A 17,660-nucleotide genomic window follows, 5' to 3' on the forward strand; every position below is an offset into this window, starting at 1 on the left:
TTTTTTTTTTTTTTTTTTTTTTTTTTTTTTTTTTTTTTTTTTTTTTTGATGTATTCACAAACTCCCTCTCAACTCTGAAGGCGCCCAGGATGGGTCTGCAACCGGGCTCAAGACAATCACCCTCTGAGGGCTGACTGTGCATTTGTTTTGGTGTCTCTGCACCGGAGTGGCTGCCGCCCGTGCAGACTGTCAACAGTTCTCAAGTTTTCTGAGCCTTCTTTGCTGCTACTCAAGCGAGAGGTGAAGCAGTGCTAGAGGCCAATCACAGCTTTGGCAGGATGGCTCCAAGTGGGCCCTAGACCCCCCAGGACAAGCAGCTTCTTACAGATACTCTCTTCGTACCCTCCCTCTCCCCAATACCATCCCCAAACTACCCTTGATGTCTGAGGAAGACCATGCTAACCTAGGCATAGACGATCGCTAAGGCTGCATAAACATACAACGTCAGCCTCAGAAATCAAAAGGGCCACCCACGTCTCAAGGCACATCTTCAAGAAGACTATTATGCAAGGGACAGGTTTCATAATCATAGCAAAGTATTTGATGTTGGGTTTTTTTTTTCACTTTCACCTATACCGAAGTAGTCTAATAACAAACTGGGGAGAGGATAAGAGGGAATTTTTTTTTTATACCTGAGTAAGAAATTCAAATGTTACAATGAGCTTTATGTTAACACACACACGTGCACACACGCATACATGCCCACACGCACTGTATTAGCCAACTTGTTAACATCCACGTGCACAGACCCCTAGAAGGAAAGGCCACAAAAGAATAGTTTACGGGGTGGAGGGATTCTTTTAATTTGGTGCTTGTCTAGATTTTCTGGTTACCAGATTAAGACAAAGTAAGTTATTGAACATCCACTAGGACTTTGGATCAAAATAGATTCAAGCCTTTGGCTAGAGAGTAGCAGAGACCAGAGAAAAGCAGATAACAAGCTTTGTTCTAGACAAAGTAGGGGACCTGATTGTGGAAGACGGGGGCTGGGAGAGGCCTTGTTCAAGAGCGTATGACTCCCACATTCTCATCTGAAGGCCCGGACAGAGATACGTGGGACCAGGGATGTTTACCAAGATATTGAGCTCTGAGCTGCTCATGAGCTGGACCAGCCTGGGCAGGACCCCCATGTTGACCACTTGGCCGATGCGCTCGTTGGAGCCGTCAGTGAGGTAGGACAGGGCCCAGCAGGTGTCCGAGAGGACCTCGCCGTCTTGGTGCTGCAGGAGGTGGGACAGGACGGGCAACATCTGCTTCACAGCCTTCGCGGAAGGGTAAGGGTTCTTGTTTCGGCACAGGTTGGACAAGGTCCACGTGATGTTCCGCAGAAACGTGATCTGTAACGAGGAGACTGCTTCCAGCATCGGGTGCAAAGGAGGAAAAATGCCAATGGCTTGTGTGTCCTTGCCATCCCTGATCAATATTATCGACCAGCATAAAGCCACGCATCGGAGCTTCCGCAGAATCTGTTCTCGATAGTGATGCATGCTAGGGAGACTGAGAATGAGCTTTAGGTTTCATATTCAAATGTGAGGTGGAGGTTTCCTTGTATGCCTCAGAAATGTCCCTCCCCGCCACCTTGACTCAGCTGATGACTTATTTCATTATTCATTGACAAAGCAAAGGTCAAGCAGGAGTTACTTGTTCTGCCCATCGGCCAGTCAACATAACAACATGGGGTCACCACGTTCCTGATCTTTGCTGGAGGGTCAGTCCTCCTACCCTGCATCTGGATCCTATTTTTGCCTCTGAAGATTCTATCCGCACAGTCACCTCTCTCCCCAGATCCCTCCCACACTCCGGGACCCTCCACCTCTTTAGCCATCATCCTGCTTTTATTTTTCCAGAGTCCGGCCTCAAGGATGCATCTCTACTCACTGTCTACCTTGCAGCTCCCCATTTGTTCTGCTATCCCTTCTGGTCTGATTTCTGCCCCTACTTCTTTGCATTGAGTGATCAAATCGGCTTCTTCCAAGCCACCAAATCCAACAGCTGCTTTTTTAGTCCTAAAGTTACTGTTCCTCTCAGCTGTCTTTAGTACCCTCTTGAAAAAGCACTTCTTGACACCTATGACACCAAACCTGCATTTCTCTTGCCAAATGGGCTGTTTCTTCTCAGTCTTTTGGGCAGACTCTGCCTGACTCCTGATTGTCAGAGCCCTCGAGACTTGGTCCCAGGCTCTGCTGCTCTAGGTCAGGGGTTGGCAAACTTCTTCTGCAGAAGGCCAGAGAGGAAACACTTCCAGCTTTATGGGCCATAGGGTCTCTGTTGCAACTAGTCCTCTGTGCCCTTGTAACATTACAAAAGCCACGGACAGCAAGGGTATAAATAAATGGCGATGGCTGTGCTCCAATAAAACCTATTTACAAAAGCAAGCAGCTGGGGCGCCTGGGTGGCACAGCGGTTAAGCATCTGCCTTCGGCTCAGGGCGTGATCCCGGTGTTACGGTATCGAGCCCCACATCAGGCTCCTCTGCTATGAGCCTGCTTCTTCCTCTCCCACTCCCCCTGCTTGTGTTCCCTCTCTCGCTGGCTGTCTCTATCTCTGTTGAATAAATAAATAAAATCTTTAAAAAAAAAAACAAAAAAACAAAAGCAAGCAGCTGGCCCCTGCTCTAGCCGAGCTTGCCCAGCTGGATGACGGACGCACGCACAAGCATCTGGACCTGCATTATCCATCCACCTGACGTTGCTGCGATGGTGCCTCTCACTCGCTTTAACTTAATAGATACAACTAATGCTCGGATTCCTTCTTCCCTCCGTCTTCCCATTGCTCTGGGCGGACAGTCATCCAAACAACCTGACCTGGAACCCGAGGGCATTCTTGCTCCTTCCCATCCCCCATGTCCAGCATGGCAGCATCCAGCTCTCTCTGCTCTCACTTTATAAGCAGCCAGGAGGGTCTTCCTAAAAGATCAGATCACTTCACTTCCTGCTTCCCTCTGCCAGCAGGTGTGTGTCTAAATCCTTCACCCTACTTGTCATCTTGCTCTGCTCTCTCCTTGCAAATTCCCTGGTCATACCAGCCTCTTACTGGTTCCCCCATGTTAGGTTATCTGCCACCTTGAGGGATGGGTATTCCCTGGACTTTTAGAAACTACCTTCCCTTCATTTTTGTTTGAGGCAGATCTAGAACCAGCATTTATCCAAGGGGGTCCCCTATTGTTGCCACATCAATCAGCTTGGACTCTAAGCTTCGAACCTAGACCCGGTACCTAGAACAGAACTGGTGACCCATTAACTCTCTCTGTGCTGCTTGAATGGAGAGCTTAGTCATCTACTTTTATAGGATTGTAAGCTTAGAAAATAGTGCTGAAGAAAAATGAGCACTAGTGGCCCTTGGGGACAAATTTGGATCCATCTCTGCCCGATGTGATATTCAGTCCTAGGCCTTGCTTATAATTGCTGTCCTAAGGGGCAAGGCGGCAACCGTATGACCTAGCACTGACTTGAAAGTACTCCCCCAATTTCAGAAACTTGTTACCTAGCTAGTTTTTCTACTTCAAAGACACTTACTGGTATGGTTGATGAAACGAGGGCCAGTAGATGTGGAATGGCATTGCTTGAGATAACGAGGTCTCTGTATTCTGGGCCATCACCTACAAAGACATAAAAATGTGATATTCGGGGGCACCTGGTGGCTCAGTCAGCTAAGTGTCTGCCTTTAGGTCAGGTCATGATCCTGGAGTCCCGCGATAGAGCCCCACATTGGGCTCCCAGCTCAACAGGGAGTCTGCTTCTCCCTCTGTCCTTCGCCCTGCTCATGCTCTCTCACTCTCTCGCTCTCAAATAAATAAAATCTTAAAAAAAAAAAAAAAAAGACTGTGACATTTGAACAGGAAGCAAAGAGAATGCTGGGCTAAGTGACTAATTTTTTAAAACCCTGTGCAAAGGGTGAGAAGTCAAAAACACATTCCTGGGTTGGATAAGTACATAGTACAGCCATGAACTAGATCCTGGGTCTCCATCCTGTCGGTTGGGTAGATAGGCCAGACGTGAAAAGCAGACATCACACAGCAGCAACCGTATAAGCAGTCTATGGACACATAAAGGAGCCAGCCAATGGGCCCAGGAAGTGCCCTCGAGACTCTAAATGCTGTTGGCACTTCGCAACACAGTTCTCAGGAAGATGAAGGCGATTACAGGCCAAATTGTCTTCCCAGGAGACTCTGGCATGGGGTGAGAACTTCCAAATTCAACTCAGAACCTGATCTGGGAGATGGGTCGATGCTAGCTGTCTGCTTCTCAGGCAAGAATATCGATTTGAGACCTTAGAAGTCTCCATTTATAATTCTTCAACCACAAGGGCAAGGCCTAGGTTACCTTTTATACCACAAACAATTTTGCCTGTGCCTTACTGAACCAAGCAAAATGAGGGACAAAGTCTCTGTAATAGGGGCTTCCTTTCTGCAAGCATTTAACAAGCAGACTTATTTTATATTCTGTGTTTGCTAATCCCAATATCTGAAGTCCTTGGAGGTCTAATCATACTGTTTGTTTCTGCTGACTCAGTCATGGCGGGTTGTTGATTCTCTGAACTTGAAACTGCTAATATTTGGCTGATCTTAATTTGTCAAAATCCTGAGGGGCCCAATTGAGTTCATATCCCCCCAAGAGCATTATACTTATACTCAGCCAGGAATCCTGGGGCTTCCAACCGGCAGCACCAACTCTCATTTTATGCTTTCCTGGACCGTGCAGGGAATATGGCATCAAGCCCCAAATTCACGAGGCCATTTTAGGACTGCCCTTATAGGGGGGTCTTTTACCCCATGCCAAGCAAACCCTTTTCTGGTATGTTCCCTTGGCAACTTTCACTGAAGGTAGAATTCTTTCAGGGTCCTGGGTATGCATGAGTCGGTCCTAAATACTGCACAGGTCAAAGACTTGTCCTCTGTTCCTGAAGCCATTAAGGCCCGAGGCCGTGGACCCCGGTATTGACAGATGTCACCAGGAAGCCTGTAGCTTCAGTACACATGGCATCATCTGGTCGCCACTTTCATTTCTGGCCTCTGAACTTGACTCTGGATTTGGGAAGAACCTGGCATACTCTTCCCAGCATTTCTAGATATTCATACTGAGAATATTGAATCTTAAGCTACCCAAAGAACTCCCATAGCATGCCAGACGCCTGGCCCACTGGTTTCCTACCCCCCGGAGGGGAGAGTCTCACCTGCTATATTACCAAGGGCCCACACTGCCTGTTCACACACAGTCATGTGGGGGGAAGACAGGAGCTCAACCAAAGGTTGGATGGCCCCACCTTCCACAACCGCCTGAGTCTGCTCCGAAGGCCCAGAAGCAATGTTGGTCAGAGCCCAGGCTGCCTCGAACTGCAAGCAGGGGTGGGGCGACAGCTTCAGGAACTCCACCAGCCTGGGAATGAGCCCTGCTTCAACGATCAGTTTTAGAGGAGGGTTCCTTTCCTGGGACAGCATTTTCCTTGCAGTGAAAGACGAAAGAAGAATAAATAAACAAGCCATGTGAGGCTGAAATTAAGACCTTCCTGTATAAATGTTCTTGGCGTTCCTTGTATCAAATGAGACTAACATCTGGGCCAGAGATACTTCGTATCCTGAAGTCCAGCCTATGGCACTTTGCAATGACAAAGCAACATTCTTCCCTTTAGGTATTATCTAGGAGCTGAGACTCCTATAGAGGCCAATTTAAATTAAGCAATTCATCTCTGACAACACTTGCATATCTTAAGTTGTTCTCAAGGGCGGTGTAGAGGAACGATTTAGTCTCGCTTTTGAATGGACTCGCCTCTTCTTAGATTGTGTGGGCATTTTGCCACTGCCACAAAACCAAAAAGGCCACCGGAGCTCGTTTCTAGCTAGGAACCTATAAACCCGAGAAGTCTGTTAGAATGGCAAAAATTGACAAGGCAAGAAACAACAATTGCTGGAGAGGATGTGGAGAAAGGGGATCCCTCCTACATTGTTGGTGGGAATGCAAGTTGGTACAGCCACTCTGGAAAACAGTGTGGAGGTCCCTTAAAAAGTTAAAAATTGAGCTACCCTATGACCCAGCCATTGCACTACTGGGTATTTACCCCAAAGATACAGATGTAGTGAAGAGAAGGGCCATATGCACCCCAATGTTCATAGCAGCATTGTCCACAATAGCCAAATCATGGAAGGAGCCGAGATGCCCTTCAACAGATGACTGGATTAAGAAGTTGTGGTCCATATATACAATGGAATATTACTCAGCTATCAGAAAGAACGAGTTCTCAACATTTGCTACAACATGGACGGCACTGGAGGAGATAATGCTGAGTGAAATAAGTCAAGCAGAGAAAGACAATAATCATATGATTTCTCTCATCTATGGAACATAAGAACTAGGAAGATGGGTAGGGGAAGAAAGGGATAAAGAAAGGGGGGGTAATCAGAAGGGGGAATGAAGCATGAGAGACTATAGACTCTGGGAAACAAACTGAGGGCTTCAGAGGGGAGGGCGATGGGGGAATGGGATAGACTGGTGATGGGTAGTAAGGAGGGCACGTATTGCATGGTGCACTGGGTGTTATACACAACTAATGAATCATCGAACTTTACATCAGAAACCAGGGACGTACTGTACGGTGACTAACATAATATAACAAAAAAACATTAGAAAAAAAAAAAAGAAGTCTGTTTGTGAGTACCTGGCTGCCTGGGTGGCCTGGAAACATAGGTCTGGATCTGAGGCATTCACACCATTGATTATTTCTTGCAGGCTGAGGCTGACCTGCAAGGAGACACACATTCAGGTCAGAGTCTCTGCCCACAGGAACCACAAAGGTCATCTAGTCCAGCCATCTATCTGGTTAGAACAAGCTGGCTTGAACAGTATGTCCCAATCTGCACATTGTCTACATTAGGGGAGAACACTTGGTGGTCTTATAGGTCTCATGGATCTGTGCGACACTCTCCGTGCTCTGAGAAAGGGGTAATTCCTATCATCACTTGGATCCCCAGTACCTTTTCATCCTCTGCAGTAAGAACATGTTAGTGATAACCAGTAAAAATGGCAGAGTAAGGACCTCCAAAAATTCTCTCCTCTGTAAAAACAAGAAAACCAACACAAGTAGATCAACCTTCCGAACTCTAGAAATTGACAGAAGGCTTGGAGCAATTTGTTTTACTTGAGCCAACAAGAGATTATTTAAGAAAAACAGCTAATCTCAGGAAGAAGAATTCTAGGAAACAGAATGCATCAACATACGAACAGGATTATACATCGTGACCAACTGGGATTTAATTCAGGAAGGCAAGGGCAGTTCAGCATATGAACACCAGTAGAGTAGGTCATATTAATAGGATATAGGGGGAAAAGCACACTATCATCTCAATAAATGCAGGATAAGCATTTGACAAAATTCAGGCAAACTTCCATGATAATAAACATTCAGCAAGCTCGAAATAAAGGGCAACTTCCTCAACCTGATAAAGCCATCGAATAAAACTCCACACAGCTAGCACCATACTTAACAGTAAAAGATGGAAAGTTTTCCCCCTAAGATCAGGAACAAGACAAGGATGTCCATTCTTGTTGCTTTTCTTCAACATCATATTGGAAACTCTAGACAGATCAATTAGGTAAGAAAAAAAAAAAGTCATCCAGATTGGAAAAAAGATAAAATTATTGCTATTTGCAGAATTCAAGAACTTGTATATGGAAGATCCTAAGGAATTCCCCCCACACATGAAAATAGAGGTTCAGCTATAGGCTTCAGGATTAACATAAAAAAGTCACTTGAATTTCTATATACTAGCAATGAACAATCCAAAATTGAAATTAAGAAAATAATTTTATTTTCAATGACATCAAAAAGAATAAAATACTTGGTAACAAATTTAACAAAAGAAGTACATGACTTATATGCTGAAACTATGAAAAAAGTTAGAGAGGATCTAACAAATTTAAAAATACCCATGATCATGAATTAGAAGACTTAAAGTTGTCAAGACGGCAATACCCTTATAAATTGATCTTATTCGATACAGTGTAATCTCCATTAAAATCTGAGCTGTCTTTATAGAAGAAATTGGCAAGTTGGTTGTAAAATTCATATGGAAATTCAAGAGATCCCAAATAGCCAAAATAATCTTAAAAAAGAAGAACTAAGTTGGAAGACACTTCCCAATTTCAAAACCTACAACAAAGCTACAGCAATCAAGTCTGTGTTGTGCTGACATAGGATAAACATATTGATCAATGGAAGAGAATCCAAGGTCCACAAATAAACTCTCACATTTATGGTCAATTGATGTTAGACAAGGGTTTTAATACCACTCAGTGGCGGAAAGGATGGCCTTATGATGCTGGGACAACAAGGTATCCACATGCAGGACAATGAAGTTGGGCCCCTACTTACACCACTTACAGAAATTTACTCCAAGTGGATCAAAGGTCTGAATGCAAGAGCTAAAACCATAAAACTCTCAGAAGGAAACTTAGACATAAATATTTGCGACCTTGCCTTCTTAAATAGGATAACGAAAGCACAAGTAACCAAAGAAAAAAGTAGACGATTGAGAAGTTTCAAAATTTAAAACTTCTGTGCCTCAAGGATTCTAGTAAGAAAGTAAAAAGACAATCCACAGAATAAGAGGAAATTTTGCAAATCATGTATCTGGTAAGGGCTAGTCTCCAGAAGAGACAGTATAAAGAACTCTTACAACTGAACAATAGAAGGACAAATCACTCAAGTTTAAAAATGAGCAAAGGGTTTGAATAGACATTTCTCTAAAAGATCTATAAATAGCCAATAAGTGCATCAAAAATGATCATCCGTCGTTAAGAAAACCTATCAAAATTGTAACAATATGGTCTTTTGTACCCCACTAGGTGGCTACAACCCAAAAATGGACAAGTGTTGATAAGAATGTCAGAATGTACAATGATACAGCTCCTTTGAAAAATAGTTTGGCTACCTATTTGTTTCCTACTGTTGCTGTAAAAATCACCACAGATTGAGTGGCTTCAAACAACACATTCTCTTATAGTTCTGGAGTTCAGAAATTTATGATCAGCTTCACTGGACTAAAGGCAGGGCTGGCTCCTGCTGGAGGCTCAGGGAAGAATCTATCTCCTTCCCTTGTTCAGCTTCTAGTGGGGCCACTTGTGTTCCTTGGCTTGTGACCCCCTCCCTCCATCTTCAAAGCACAACATGCTAATCTCTGCTTCTGTGGTCCTATCATCTGCTCTAACTTGTCCTTCATCCTTATTATAAGGACCGATGTGATTACACTGGGCCCATCAGGCTAATCCAGAATAATCTCTGCATCTCAAGATTCTTAACTTAATCACACCTACCAAGTCCCCTTTGTCATACAAGGTAACATTTACAAGCTCTGGGGATTGGAAGATGGAGATATTTGGGCAAATATTCAGTTTACCACAAACAGTTCTTTAAAGAGTTAGACAGGATGATCATAGGACCCAGCACTTCTACTCCTAGGTATACTCAAGAGAATTGAAAACATGTCCACACAAATACTTGGGCACAAAACAGCATTATTCATAATAGCCAGAAAGTGGAAACACAAGCGTCCACCGACTAATGAATGGATAAACAAAACGTGGTATATCCACACGACGAAGTATTAATCAGCTATAAAAGGAATGAAGTACCAACGCATGCTCCAACATGGATGAAACTTGAAAACATTATACTGAATGAAAAAAGCCATGCATGGCATCTTAGAGAATGCTTTCGGCCATTTTTTTTGATGACCACTACTGCGTCATTGGATCCACTTGTCCAGATTGAACTCCTGTCTGCCCCATCCCAGCAGGGTGCGATGATGCATGCGGATGTTAGCTAAGGTGGGATATAGACGACAGCAGATCATAAAACACATGCAGATGCGAGGCTATTGGAGTCTAAGAAGAGAAACTCCCCCATCAGGGCATTCCAGAAAGGATTTGCAAAAACAGTGTTGGCCTGCAAGTCAACCCAGAGCTTACACTGAGCAAGGTTGGGATGGATGGGGAAGAGAAGATAGAGGACAGCATTCGGGTCCTAGGCAAGACTTCATATGTTGAGTGACCAGATGCTTCTAACTGAGCGAGAATCTTCGTAACCCCTCATTTCCTATTTCTGACTAAGTGGTGGCCAGTGAATTTCCATTAGAAGCAGTACTTTGTGCACCCCACCCCACTCAGAACATAGATCCCAAACTCACAGGCACAAACCTAACGGCCTTTAGCTTTCTGAAACCACCAGCTCCGCTCTAACCATGATCTCTCCACCCCTCTCCTCAAAGACCCCCAATTAGAGCTGGCAGGTTCTGAATCTCTTAAACATTTTCAAGCCAGAAAACCTTGCTAAGGACGTATTTCACACACAACTGTCCTGAATGCCACATTCCCCATGTACCCCTTTGGTAAGTTGTCCAGAAGCTGGGTCAGGGGAGAAATTGGTGATATTTCTTCTCTTTAAGGCCTGCTCATCTTTCTTGGCCTTCCGGAGCTCCAGGCTGACTGCCATCCGCTGTTGCCGCCTCATCTAGGAGGAAAAGAAAGAATTGGAGCCCTTAGAGCAGGGAAGTCAGGTTTTCACCACATTTAGCTTTTAGAACATGCTTCAAAGTGTCAGATTCCACTTCTGCAGATGCAACAGGCTGGAAAAGTTAAGATCACACAGTAAATAGTCTCAGCATGGTTTATGTCTTCTGCTTTCTCCTACTATACCACATCCACAGAAATAGTCAACCTTCTTCCCAAAGTGAAGGAAGCCTATCTACAGTCCTGGCAGGCCAGGACTCTCTCAGCTATAGAGCCATCAGAGCAAAGCATCCCATTGCCCAAGTCTGAGCCCATCTTCCTCAGTGCTGATTAGTCCCTGAAGAACAGGCCTGGGCCTCCCAACTGTGGGAGATCCAGGCGGTGCTGGGGACTATGAAGTCTATGAAGACATGCCCCACATGACCCTGACCATTAGGGATCAGTCTACAGGTCGTTCAAGACTTGATCCTGTCCTAGGAGTTTTACTTGGATGCCAGACTGAGGGAGATTAAAATTTAAAACAAAACAAAATATACCTTTTTCTTGAATCAAAAGAAACTCATACTTTATTAGCATCGAGAATCCTGGGGGAAATGACCTATTCTTTAGATTAGAGTTCTATTTTGCTATATCTGCTTGGTCACCCCCAATGTCCTGATCCTCCACTCCACCTTTTTTTTTTTTTTTTGGAGAAGGAGAGCATGCATGCGTGAACATGCATGTGCGTGAGCATGCATGCGCGTGAGCAGGGGAACAGCAGAAGGAGAGGGAGAGACAGGCTCCACCACCAGTGCAGAGCCACCAGGGCTCACTCTCACCACCCTGAGATCACGACCTGAGCTGAAATCAAGAGTTGGACGCTAAACCGACTGCACCACACAGGCGCCCCTGCTCCACTCCATTTTTGATGCATTTCAACCCTGAGATTTTCACTGCACTGCTCCTGCATAGAGTGAAGCAGTGGCTGGGTACTCACAGACGCATCTTTGCCTCGGTACTTAAATTTTCTCATCCTCTCTTCTGGAGCATCTAAAGTCGGCATATTGACTGGAAACAGTACCACCTGCAGGTAAAACAGTTGCCAGGGGATTGTCAGTGCCCAGGGTGTGGGTTCCTATGCCACAGCCGTCCTTGCTCTAAGCCCTGGCGGGGCTCACAGTGGATGGGAGAGCAGACTCGGGAAGTCAGCTTCCATAAGCATCACCACATTGGCTCAACAGGCAATGAGCACCATGGGAGCCAGAGAAGACCAGCCCTGGGCTGCAGGAGTGAGGGATACCCTCTTGGAGGCAGTTCAGCTTGAACTGGGCTTTTGAGGGCTAGGGTAGGCCGGAAGGAAAGCACAGAACCCTCTTGTGTGGCTGTGTCCAAGGAGTTCTGCACAGAGCGTATGCACAGGATGGTGATGCCCAACCAGGACAGGAAGATGGCCGTCTTCTCCCACACCCAGTTCACCAACCTTTGGGTCACGATGGTCTCAAGCATGACCTGCTCCTTCTAATTCTCTGGTTGATGGCTTCCACCCCAGACCAGGCCACCATCATCTTCCAGCTACTCTATGGCAACAGCCTTCTTCCTGTTCTCCCCAGTTCTACCATTGGTGTATTCCAATCTGTTTGCCACACAAAGGCCATGTGATCTCTTAAAGATAATTTCCCCTGCTTCCAAACTCTCTAGTGGCTGCCAGCTGAGTTCAGAAGAAAACTCAGACTCTCTCTGATACCAACCCTGTGTGAGCTGGCCCCAGCCTGCTTCACCTGCAGCAACACTTTGAATTCCCATCTAAGAACCTGAGCATCTTTCCAGTCAGTTTTATATTCTCCATAGCTTTTACCACCACCCAAAATTTCCTTGTTTGTTCATCTTCCGCCCCCTCCCCCCAATGACAATGGGGTCACGTGTGTCTTAGGTAGGATTCCTCAGCCCTTTCATGACGTGCGACATATAGTAAGTAGGTACTCAAGTATTTGTTGGATGAGGGTGGTGGGTGATAGGTTATAAAGGGAGCTGGTCCCTAATTAGAGGAGGTTATTCAAATCAGGCCACATTTTAACTTTCTACAAGGCAGCAGGGAATGACATTTCTTACAAGGGTGCAATAAGTATCCATCTGTTTCCAAGTACACGGGATGAGCCAAACTACATTACAGAGAAGAGAAAACTAGATAAAGAAGACCAGAGTCTATTGACTCTATTCTTGAATGTACAACAGCTGGGAATAATTTCAAGAGGGAAGACTAATTTAGACACATCAATTTGGACAGGACAGTGTAGACAACTAGGAAAATTCCAGAAGTAGAGTGCCAAGACTGAGGTCTTAAGAAGAGAGATGAACTCTGTGAGAACAGAACAAGAACTCAGTCTTCATGACATTCCTTACTAGGGCCCAAAAGAATGAAGAACCAGCAAGGGGCCAGGAAAAAGGGAATTTGAGTCAGAACAAAAGAATAATAGTGTCCAAGGCTCTGGTGGTAAGAGCAGCTACCAGGCCGGGCACAAGTCCCTAAATAAAGTGCCACCAGCCGCCCACAGCCCGATAGAGCCGGTGGGCTGAGCTTCAGATCAGAGGTACAAGCATCTCAGGCTAGAGAGTAACCATGTCCTGTACTTTCATCTGCCTTTAAGTAACTTCGAATTCTGCTCCATAAGGAAGAAGAGTTGCTTTCTAGGACCAAAAGGTAAATCAGAACACCCCTTTTAAGTTTTTTGTTTTGTTTTTTACTTTTAAGTAGGCTCCACACCCAACATTGGGCTTGACCTCACAACCCTGAGATCAAGAATCACATGCTCTACTGACCAAGCCAGCCAGCTGCCCCCCCGGACATCCTTTAAAACACCATCTCAAAAGAGTTTTCTAGCTGCTATAATAACCAGGGTCAAGAGGGTTATCAGCTGGAAACTGAGATTTAGGTTGGAGCGAGGAGCTACACCCTATATCTCCAAGAGGTAAGGCACATGGCATTTTCTAAGTCTGGAGTAGAATAGTATTAAGGGCCTGGTTCAGGGAGCAATAGGCAAAACATACTTATCACATGCCAGGAAAGTCAGACACTTGGGATCCAATGACACAACATTAATAGTAAGGTAGAGATGGGGCACCTGGGAGGCTCAGTCAGTTAAGCATCTGACTCTTGATTTCGGCTAAGGTCTTGATCTTGGGGTCATGACATCAAGCCCCACGTTGGGCTCCAAGCTCAGTGGGGAGTCCGCTTAGGATTCTCTCGACTCCCCCTATGACCCTCCCCCCACTTGCACACGCTCTCTCATGTGCACGCTTTCCAAAATAAATAAAATCTTTTTTTTTTTAATAGTAAGGTAGAGATGGCCCCATTTTATGGATGGGGAAACCATCTCATAGGTCACTTCCCACAGAAACCCACAGAGCCCACGGCTGTCAGCCATCAGCTCCAGGACTTGAGCCTGGATCGGGCTCCTGCATCCACGCTTTGGATCACCAAGCTTTATGGCCAACAGTCTGTAAGGAGTTCTGATGAGGAAAACAAGTCACTCCCCATGGGTGGCACTCAACACCTGGAGATGTTGGAAATAGGAAAGCACATGTCTCCGGCAAGGGACGCCACTTCTGAGATACTCTGCTAATGCGTTGCCACTTCATTGCTGTCTCACTGCTCGCGGCCCCACCAGCTCGGTCCACGAGACCCTCAGTACGAGGCCAGTTTGGTAAAAGGGGCTGATATGTTCTTGTTTCTGGGGAGCTCCAAGGCAGTGCCTGGTTCCTGGACTCTTCCACGAGAACCATTCCTCCTCCTGCCACAGCCCAGAACGTATGGCCATTAAGGAACCTCGGAAGAAGGTCCAGGGGTTCAGATGAGCGCCACCTTCCTTCAAATATCAAGGTGAAGGCCAGTGTGGCACAAGCAGAAAAAGCTCAACTTCAGAGGGAACAGGGTCCTCCTCCTCTACCCACCTCCCCCCTGGGGGGCATCTTGAAGGAACAGTTTGAAAGTCACAGATTTAGCCAAACCTCTGATTTGGGGACAGTCTACAAAACGAATTCTTCTGGCTTTCACAGGTTTCTCTAGTCACGGCTCAGAGTGTGCTTCCTTCCCCTCACATGGCTATTTGTGGCATCCGGGAGAGCTACTACCCTGCCACCCTTCACCAGTGGCACGAAAGAGCCAAGTTGGAGGCTTTGCGTGAGGCACGAGCTCAAAGTCAGAGCACGTGGTCGGCAGTGCCTGGAGTCTGAGATCCGGAGGAGGCCAAGTTGCTTATTTAGGCAAACAGCACCAACTTAGGGGCTTTATTTGCATACACACCCAGGCTCAGTCCAGTTCTGCTGCTCTCCGCACACTAGGAGACTCCCACCCTGGGAGAGTCAGGTGGCAGAGGCCCCGCCAAGGGACGTGGCCATGCTCATGGTCTTCCAGGTTCCCAAGCAGCTCTGGACCTTTCTTTCTTTTTGAGTGAAGGGAAACTAGGGACTCCTAAGTCTTGTTCATGGCACTGAGTCACTCTTTCTGGTTGGAGCGTTACAGGCCATTTTTAAAATACTTTTCTAGACCTAGCCAAGCTTTGACTGTTAGCATCTTTCAAGAACTGAGAACTGTTTTAAATTAAGATCGAGATCATCCGAGAGTTGGCTTCTAGAAAGGAGCATTTCTCTGACTTTACATTAACACACACTCGTGGTATAGACAATGTAATACCTCAGAAACGTATTGAGCATTAACTCCCATAACCTACCCTCCTCCTAGTTAGCCTTTAAAAAACTCACACCCGCGCTGAGGGGCTAATTATAGAAGGGGAGTTTCATAGACACAGTTCGGCCACACATTTCTCCACTTGCCTGTACTGTGGATTTTTTTTTTTTTAAGATTTGTTTAAGTAATCTCTACGCCCAATGTGGGGCTCAAACTCACGACCCCAAGATCAAGAGTCACATGCTCTACCCACTGACCAGCCAGGCACCCCAACTATGGACATCTTTTGATGTCAGAATGTTCAGATCTATCTCACTAACAGCCACTTCTTCAAACTCAGTGGGATTTAAGCTAAAACTGCACATGGGGTTGGACTGAGGGTCATTCCCCAGGGAGACCCACTGACCTCAGCCCAGCGGGCACGGGTCAGCAAGCAGGCACAGCTGGGGCAGGACTACAAGGATGAAGCAGCAGCCATGGGGGCGGGGAACCCGCCTTGGCATTCACAGGGCTTTACCAACATGGACAAGACGTGTCCAGACCCAAACTTTGATGCAGGGAGACACACAGTCAGGTGCCCCTCCAAGGCTCACACTGGCCCAGAGGGGAGGCAGAGGTCACAGCAAGAAAGAACAAAGGAACCCAGGGCTTCTTCCCGGCGATCCTGGGAATGTTCTGGGAGGGGGTAGAACCAGCCGGGGATAGTTCCCACAGGTGAACATGTCCCGGGGGATATTTCGGGGAGAGGGAACACAGGTAAAGGAGCAGACACACAGATATATAGGCTGCCATATGGTCAGGCTCCCTGTATCCTACCAGCCCCCATCTGGGCTCTGCAGAGTCAACGGACACCCGGCAACTGCCACATCCTCCTCACCCACCCAGAAAACAACCCAAGTGCCACTTCGCACAATTTCGTTAAACCGAGACTGAGTTCAACAAGGACAGACCCAGCCTAGGCTTTCTGGGAGCCGTCCTTCTGAGCAGACCGCTGGCTTTTGCGGGGGAGCAACACCGAAGCAGCCTCACCCAACCCCCAAGCAAGAGCTAGGTGTCTCGTCAATACCCAGGCAGAGGAATCCTGGAGGCCACGGCCACATCGGGAGCCCCCGGCACCCACTCACTCACCACTCCCCTGGAAGAGAGCCACAGCCTCCAGCCTCCTGGGCGGCCTTAAATGCCCTCAGAAAGTGGCAGGTGTTTGGGGGCATTTGGCCCTTCCCCGCAGGGTTGATCTCTGACCGAAGTCAATGGATCTTAGCTCTGGTGCTCATTGGAAGCACCTGGACAGCTCTGGGCAGCCGGCTGCCTGGGCCTCAGTCCCGAGGCTGATTGAGTGGGTCCAGAGGGAGTCCCTGATCTCCAGGTGCTTCTCTGGTCCGGATGAGACACAGACAGGAGCCTCAGAGCTGCCACGGACCTTTAGCCTCTGCAGCTGCAGCCTCCCTCTGGGAAGGGCTTTGCTGGGTGTTTAAGGCTTCTGGGATCTGGCTAGGTTGGCCTCCTAAAACTGGAGTATTAGGCTTAATGCTGCCATGGAACAGTTAGCAAATGTTTATTCCTAAGGCAGGCAGGGAGACTGGGCGCTGGTGAGAATGGGTTGGCTTCATATCAAATTGGAAACTGGAACAAAATTTCACATGTTATTCAACCGGGGTGCCTGGGTGGCTCAGGCAGCAGAGTATCCAACTCTTGATCTCAGGGTTGTGAGTTCAAGCCCTACATTGGGCATGGAGCCTAGTTTTTAAAAAAAATGTTAAAGGGCATATGCTTCTAGAAATTTTGGGGCACCTGGCTGGCTCAGTCTGCGGAGCATGTGACTCTTGATCTCAGGCTTGCAGGTTTGAGCTCCACGTTAGGTGTAGAGATTATTTTAAAATAAAATCTTTAAAAATATATATATTTATCGAGTTCTCACTGTGTGCCAGGCCCTGACATGCAACAGTGAATAAGATGACCTGGTCCCTGCTCTCCCATCAGAAGCAGAGATGGGCCTTCCCAGCAGAGTAGGAGCAGGACCACAATTGGTACAACACAAGGCAAGGGAGGTGAAGGAGGGCTTCCGGGAGGAGGTGATACCAGAACCAAGTCCTCAGGAAAAGCAAGAATTAGCAGGTGAAAAACTGTGAGAAAAATGCTCCAGGCTGAAGAACAACATAGGAAAATGCACTGAAGCAAAAAAAGTAGCCATGGTTCTCCTGGGAACAGAGGTCATTCAGGATTGCGGGGGGCGGGGGGGTGCCTGGGTGGCTCAGTTGGTTAAGCATCTGCCTTTGGCTTAAGTTATGATCTCGGGGTCCTGGGATCCAGTCCAGCATCGGGCTCCCTGATCATCAGGGAGCCTGCTTCTCCCTCTCACTCTCCCCCTGCTTGTGCTCTCTCGCTCTCTCTGTCAAATAAATGAGTAAAATCCTAAAAGAAAGGATTGTCAGAGGGACGGCAGTGTCAGGGGTCAGAGCAAAGGTGACCCGGTTTACAGGGGAGGGGGCAGTGGGAGC

General features: G+C 46.8%; 1 protein-coding gene across 1 annotated transcript in view; it reads right to left on the bottom strand.

The window, feature by feature from the left end:
* KPNA7 (karyopherin subunit alpha 7) overlaps window positions 1–16,664 on the bottom strand; it is a 24,960-nt gene extending 8,296 nt beyond the window's left edge. The window contains exons 1-7 of the mRNA XM_008698493.2: window positions 16,291–16,664; window positions 11,476–11,562; window positions 10,372–10,500; window positions 6,652–6,734; window positions 5,173–5,441; window positions 3,516–3,598; window positions 904–1,337 (exon numbers count right to left, since the gene is read on the bottom strand). Coding sequence (XP_008696715.1) covers window positions 904–1,337; window positions 3,516–3,598; window positions 5,173–5,441; window positions 6,652–6,734; window positions 10,372–10,500; window positions 11,476–11,541 — 1,064 coding nt within the window. The 5' untranslated portion in view covers window positions 11,542–11,562; window positions 16,291–16,664. The remainder of the gene's footprint in view (window positions 1–903; window positions 1,338–3,515; window positions 3,599–5,172; window positions 5,442–6,651; window positions 6,735–10,371; window positions 10,501–11,475; window positions 11,563–16,290) is intronic.
* Window positions 16,665–17,660: the final 996 nt, after the last annotated feature.

The sequence above is a fragment of the Ursus maritimus genome, unplaced genomic scaffold (assembly GCF_017311325.1).
Source record: "Ursus maritimus isolate PB19 unplaced genomic scaffold, ASM1731132v1 scaffold_2, whole genome shotgun sequence".
Taxonomy (NCBI): Eukaryota; Metazoa; Chordata; class Mammalia; order Carnivora; family Ursidae; genus Ursus; species Ursus maritimus.